Genomic DNA, 7,238 nt, shown 5'->3' with positions numbered 1-7,238 from the left:
AACCCGCCCCCCAGCCGCTGGCTGCCGTGCGACAAGGACGGCAGCAGGAGCACTTGGTTATGGGAGGAACCCGAAGGCTGGACCCTCTGCTCTCCAACCACTCTCTCACACCTCGGCAGCCCCTCGGCTGGAGCCTCACCCAGGAAAGTGAAGCCTTTTAATGGAAAAAGCACAGCAGTTGCTGGCTAAAGGACAGCCAGCAAGGAGGAGGCTGCTGCCTACCTTGACCAGGAGATACCAAAGCTGACCCAAAAGTCCTGGCACAACAGTGACTGTTAAATTGGCGTCCCTGGCAGCAGGGAGGCTGGATTAAAATGATCTCTAAGGTCCCTTCCAGCCTAGGCCGTTCTCTGATTCTGTGAAATTAATCTGTGATAGCTCTGCCTTCAGCTACCATATAGCCCAACTATTAACAAACAGAAAAAGCTTTTTGCAAGCAGTTCTTTTTTCCCCAAAGTATTTCAAGTTCCTCATAATGCTGAAGCTACATGATCAAATGTATTTCATATCTTAATGGGGAGAAGCCAGACATGTTCTGCCACTGAGCTCTGCAAACTTATTTGGCTGGTGTTTGCCCCTAGAATTAAAGGAACTTAAGATTTTGTGCAATAAGAAATCTAACTGAGCTGATGCACAGAAAAGGAGAAGCAGGATAAATTATTTTAGTAACATACAGTATCAGACAAATTGGATCTGGCAAAACCTGTGTATGGACAGGCTACAAGTAAATTGGAGTTTGTGTTAGGTTTTTTTTAAATATTAAAAACCCAAGGAACTGAGTATGTGTACACAAATAACAATCAAAATATGTTAGTATCTGGGTAGGTGGCTTTCAGAGAAAGCCAAACAGCTGAAGAATGCATTGATTTTTCTATTCCAGTCTTTTAACATAACAAAGCAATAGTATAAATTGTGAGCAAAAGGAAGAAAGAGTGACAACAACTAGTAGCCATTGATTTTCAAAAGTCCTTACTGGTCCTGTAGTAATTCTTATATTTTGGGGTTTGGGGTTTTTTTTTGTCCCAAGGAAATTCCAGACTAAACACATTTTTTTTTGTTTCTGCACGGTCTACAGCTTCTACAATTCCTTCTTGTCTCAGGGACATACTCCCTGCTTTTTAAACTGCTTAATATCACTAACATATTTCTAGAAACTGCTGCATTCTCCCTTTTAAGCGAACACAGTTGTTGCAAAAAGCTTTTCATTCTCTAAGATACACAGATCATTGTGACAGCTATATCAAAACCTGAAGCAAGAGCAAACTTACTAGTGCATGAAACCGCTTTAGTCCTCTTTACTGTAAATACAGTGATAAAATGTGAATGTACTGTATGACACTGGAGAGCATGCCACAGCATATCAAAATCCAGTGTAGCTTTCCACATTACTCATGTGCTGCCCAGAAGTTTCTCCGTATTCTTTCATTTTTCAGGGAAAGTAACAGCAGCTAAGATTACTGAGGTAATCAAGCAACTGCGAGTTTTTATTTATCCTCTCTGAAATTAGAGACACCACCTAGAATGGCTGTACATTTAATGAACTTGTAACAGGAACAGCAAAAATAAGCTTAAAGAGAAAATGATGCAAGGTATTTCCAATAGGGCGGTTGCGTACAATGGCTGAGGTGACACTGAGGATGCCCCACGGATACGCTGCGAATTGCTGCCCAAGCAGGGAGTTATTACACTACGGAGTGAGATCTCATTAAAGTATATTCAATACAGTAACATATCTTTCTATCTTGTTTCTAATTAAAAAAAGGACAAAGATACTATTTTGTTAACAGAATAGTTTTATATCTGATTTAAGCATTTCAATATTGTTATCTGTCTTTATTGACCAAGATAAGAACTATTGGAAAAACCATACCTTTGCAAACTTAAAAAATGGCCTGGGATCCTTTCTGAAGTATTCTATATCAAACATTGCTTGAGGATCTGGAAGGTCTGGGAAGTCTACAGCAAGGCGTGCATAGATGCCATCTCTTGATCTAAAGTCAGGTATTCCACAAGACACAGACACCTGAAATATATTTTTGCAATCTGAAATAAGTGAAACGACACATTTGGCTATAAAGAGTTGCAGTGATACAAACTATTTGGGAAATCACGTTTCTGTATTCTCACAGTGCTCAGAGACATTAAGAACAAAACCAGTCTGGGTTCTCTGTATTTATTTTTCTTTTTCCTTTGTTTTTTTTTTTCCTTTTTTTTTTTTAACCAATGTAACAGTTCCCAAATCACAAGCAGGAGAAACAGCACAATAAACAGTTTGAGAACCTGACAAAAAAACCCTTTAGCACAATCCATACAGGCAGTAACAGGACACCAGAACTTCCTTTACTACTGGAAGCTTTGTAAGTGAACAAAAATGTAAAATAGTGTAGCATTGCATTTAATTGGTAGATGTTCACTGATCTTCCAACTTAGGCTTGGACAACATGGTTGATTTTTTTCTTTTTTACACACTAAAAAGTAATAGATTCTTACTTCTCACGAGTAAACACCTTTTGATAGACAATCATTGTTTATCAGAGCACTGACGTGGTCAGTAAAGATTATAACCTATTGTCTCAGACTACCCCAAACCACTATGGGACAGGTTGGGTGAGAGAAGCAGCGATGCTTTTCTGAGGAGCCAGTTAGAATTGCTCATCTTCTCTGAAAGGTGTCACACTCTCTGTGCATGAACAACAGAAGCAAAAAATGATTGACTTTTGTATTGTGATCTGGTATAAAGCTCAAAATGCACAACAGCTTAAAAATGTTCTTTAGGAAAAGGTGAGTAAGCTTACTGCCATCACAGAGCTGCACCTGTTGAAAGTAAAATTCAGTCTACTGCAATCTAGCCAAACTCTCCTTTTAATCTTCCCCTCCTCCAACTCTTTTTTTTTCTTTTTAAGTCCTATTCTTCTAGTCCCTCCAGCTCCATCAGGTATTTTGAGATATTTTGTCTTGTAAAAAAAATAAATGACTACCTTTGTTTCAAAAGAAAAAAATACTAGGATAGAAAATGTCCGGGAATAGGCAGATGCGATCTCCTAACTATTTGGCATGGAAGCAACTGTTCAAGAACAGTTTCTTCCAAGGAAAGGGTTCTTGTACTTCCAAATTAAGCTCCAGCCCTGCCATGTGCATTGTTCTAGCAGACAGCTGTGCCTCCTCTTCCCACCAAGCACAACTATTTTATTTCTTATGAATGTCACAAGGGTCACGTCGCCCACATGCTGTAAAGCACTGGGTAAATATTTAACCACCTGTCTACGTATTCTCTCACTGTCACTGCAGCAATACGTACCCCAGCTCCAGTCAAGACCATTATTTTTTTGCACTCTTGTAAAAGTTTCACAGCATCATCAATAGTATTAATATCTTTTCTTTTTTTCCTTTTTGGTGGTTCTGAAAGAATGTTTATAACAATTTGCCACAGTGTCATATCATCCAGTTCAGGTGGAGGAATAGTTTCTGGTAGCAGGTCTTTCAGAATTGTCCGTGGGTCTGTACCTAACATGAGATGCTGCTGAACAAAAGTGTAGGGACCTAAGAAAATAATAAAAAAATAAACAAATTAAAATTAAGTGAAGTATTTTAGATGAAGATCATCATCATTAATGCTTACTACTACAATGTTATTAATCCAATTTAATGTGTCATTCATCAAAGGCCCTGCATGTTTTGGTGTAAATTCAGAAGCGATGGTATAGCTAGGGGTTTTACTTGCTATTTTCTGTTAACCCATGGAGGATATCACAGAAGGTTAGTCAAGGTAGGAGTCTCAGTTCATAGCAAACTTGATGGCTCTTAGAGATGCACTTATTCTGCAGCAAGATTTTCACAATGTAGCTCCATTTTACGGCTTCATCTGTATTTTTACAACATTTTTAAAGGTATTTACAGTAATACATTGAAGAGACAAACATACCTCTACTTCCTAGTCAGATTATAAAACAGCACTCTAAAGAGACAAATTGGGCCCCCGGGGCCATGGATTTCTGTTTGTTCTTTTAGTTCTGTAACACTAACGGTTCCTGACGTGACCTCCTGAAGTCATCAAATCAATCTTTCCTTAAACACTCCAGATTAGAGTGGTAGAAGAACAGGTAAATCTTAAATGCTAAACTGCCTGAGGACCCAAACGGCTATCTCTAGGGCTAGTTACAATACATGTGAGGAAAACAATCGTTACCCAAAAGGTACCTTCAGTGATCCTGTAACGAGAGATCAGCAAAGACAACTTAGCGGCAGATTTTTAGTGGAATATTGTGTTACCGTAATGTGTTTTCCTGCTGCTATTCTTATCAATATTGGCAAAATGAACGCTGTGGGATTATTATGCCTGGGTAAGACAAAAGCCCTGAAATTCCAACCCCCCTGCGCCCTGGAAGCTGCTGTCCCACACAGATCCCCAGTGACCTGAGCACCTGCCCTGCCTCTGGGCCAGGCAAGAACTTCCTACCGAGTTCCGAACTGCCATGCTTAACTTCTCCATTGCCTATACACAGGATACACGCAGACTAATAATTTCTAGACTGATCCAAGACTTAGGACAGTGAGCCCTACTGACTGACTAAAATCATACAAGAATCCTTCTTGTTCCTTAAATAATCAGTACTAGAGAAACAGGCTAGAAATGTGCCATAAATGGGTTCATGCATGAGTCTGTGCATATGCTTTTAATATGGATCACAGCAGGATTTCTACACATGAAAAAAGACAGTGACACTTTTAATCAAAATACAGCAAGGTTCATTTTAAAACTCCTTGAATAACATAGAGAATGCAGCAACTCTAAACTGCTCAAAAGCAGTAATTGCCATATTTTTGCGACAGAAGAAATCACATGAAGGCTGGGAAGAATTAAGTAACTGTTCAAAGGCAAAGAACATCTAAGAACATTATACAGGCTTCTACCTATACGTGGTCTTGGGGTCCAGTCGCTAGAACTTGCATGCGAGGCTCTGTCATCTTCATCGCTATCGCAGGAGTGAAAACCATTGGCTATGATTTCGTCACTAAAAAGGAAGTTATCTGCAAGACAGCACAACAATGACGGGTTACACTTCAGCCAAATGGCACAGGCATGTATTTACATATATCACAAACCATTGTACGGTTTTAAGTTTGATGGCAATAAACTACAATTGGCAGCACCTACTTAATTGAGTTTATAGATAAGCTTTCAAACTTCGGTAGATTTACAGCATGATCTGCTGTCTTCATACTGGGCTTCAGTGGGCTGGATGTTGGCCTTAGTGCAATTTTCATTCTATATAGTGTTGGGTATTAAGGATTTTGCATCTTAAAAAAATAATCCAAATGTTTTAAAAGTACAACTAAAAGTTCCTTTCTCTCACAATTCTCACTTCATTCAGCTCACAGAAAAATTGACTAAAACAACTTACAGCCCAATCTTTGACTAGGTTTAAAGAGCACAGCATTTTAAAAGAAACCCACAAATACACATTTGGATACAGCTCGGTTACCGAATTTTGTTAGGCTGTAAGCAGTAGGTCACCACATACAGGCTTTTATGCTATTTCAGTTCTGACAGAAAATGTGCTACCTTGAACTACCTTCACCGAGTTTCTCTTATGCATTTTACCCTGCAGCTGGGATTGGCTTCGAGCAACACACAGCTCAGCTTGTGGCCCTAAGCCAGAGCAACTCAATCTGTCTTCATCATGTATCTAGAAGCAGGAGTCCAAAGAAGAATGAGGTACTTATCTTACAGCATGCATCGCTAAGCTAACATTTAAGGGGAAATCTACATTTTAACCTGGGCAGCTTACTAGAATTTAGACTACTGAACTTTTCTGTTGGCTTAATTAGAAGTAGCCACAGCAACTGTAGCTTAATTTGTTAAAAATCTAAGACTGTGAACAAAGGAGAACAAGTTTCAGTCATGCTCTCCAAAGCAAAGAATCACTATAACAGGTTTTTAATCTCTTTATCTGAATAACCCCCTACAATATTTTAGCTAGGTTACTTTACTTAACTCTTAAGACCACCATAAAACAGCCATCACTTCTTATTCAGTGATTGTGTTGTCCTGTTCTTTCCCTTGTTGGCATAAATACTTTATTCTGACTAGAATGGAAAGAAGGTGGAGAAGAGAAATTTGCTTTTTGTACTTGCTGCCTTGTTCTTCTGAGACCACAGGTGCTCATTGATATTTCTATTGCTTATTAATCTAATTTACAGCATTTCACTTCCATCTCATTATGCATGGTCAGTGAACGTATTATGCAAAAAGCATTATGAAGAAGGAAAAAGTTGATTAGTACACATCAGTAAGCATGAATTACAAGTTTCACTAAAGCAACCTTTACGTCTGCTATGTAAAGAATCAAAGCTTATGTTGTTACAGACTTATCATGTACAGGTCACATTGTCTTGTATTTAAGAAACACTGTGACAGATACAAGGAGGCTGGAGTACCCATTTAAGTTGTAGCATTGCCTGTGCATTCATTTGAATTCTCCTGGGACTGACAGAAGCTTGTCAGAACTAAGCAATCCACAGCAAAACGTCCCTGAGGGGCTGAGTAACTTCAGCAAAAAGGTTTCATATAAAGCACTGATAAGAGATTGCTGGTTTTACTCTTGTGCTCTTCCAATGATGTTTTTAAATAGCAAGGCGGTTCCACACTCTCATGCAGCTCAGTTCCCTTCTGGGATTGCTTTTGCAGACAGAAATTTTCTGTTGAGTTTCATTATGGAGTTAGAGCTGAAATACCTTTAGCTGCATTCCAGAATAAACTGTAAAGACTGTACCATCACAATGCAGTTGTCTTCTGCTGTTTAAGAACTCTCTCCTTAGCACTACCTTAAAAAAACAAAGTGAGCAACAAAAAAAAGCAATCTCAAAACCTCTCTGTTTCAATAACGCAATGCAGGGTATTTTCATACTGATACTGCCCCAACAGTATGCTTCGGAGATCATCTTCACAGAAACTTTTTAGAAGATGATAATTTAGTTTTGTGCTGCAGGCACTGAACTCTTAACCGAGACTGCAGCTTTCAACTCTTTAGAGAATTGTTCAAGACTACTGTAAGCTTCCGAAAACATATAAATCAAAATCATCGTCACGGCAGAAACGGCAAAAAGGAAACGTGGCTTATGATTTTTCACTTTTAATAACTCGTTGCCAGCAACACAGCAAAACAGGGGTTTCCTGAAGTGACAGCCGGGCCGACCTCCCTCTGGGAAGCCCAGCGCGGGGCCGGGCGGGCTGCGGG

At 39.3% G+C, this 7,238-nt stretch overlaps 1 protein-coding gene across 1 annotated transcript in view; it reads right to left on the bottom strand.

The window, feature by feature from the left end:
* The window catches only part of SIRT1 (sirtuin 1), a gene marked incomplete at its 5' end in the record, with an annotated part of 15,882 nt that extends 10,823 nt beyond the window's left edge, over window positions 1-5,059 (bottom strand). Inside the window, 3 exon segments of the mRNA XM_009874163.1 lie at window positions 1,871-2,023; window positions 3,299-3,540; window positions 4,912-5,059. Of these exon segments, the coding sequence (XP_009872465.1) occupies window positions 1,871-2,023; window positions 3,299-3,540; window positions 4,912-5,059 (543 nt within the window).
* Between the last annotated feature and the right edge of the window lie 2,179 nt (window positions 5,060-7,238).

This window comes from Apaloderma vittatum, unplaced genomic scaffold (assembly GCF_000703405.1).
Source record: "Apaloderma vittatum isolate BGI_N311 unplaced genomic scaffold, ASM70340v1 scaffold42977, whole genome shotgun sequence".
Classification (NCBI taxonomy): domain Eukaryota; kingdom Metazoa; phylum Chordata; class Aves; order Trogoniformes; family Trogonidae; genus Apaloderma; species Apaloderma vittatum.
The sequence above is the reverse complement of the archived record's forward strand: the minus strand, read 5'-3'. Positions and strand labels throughout refer to the sequence as shown.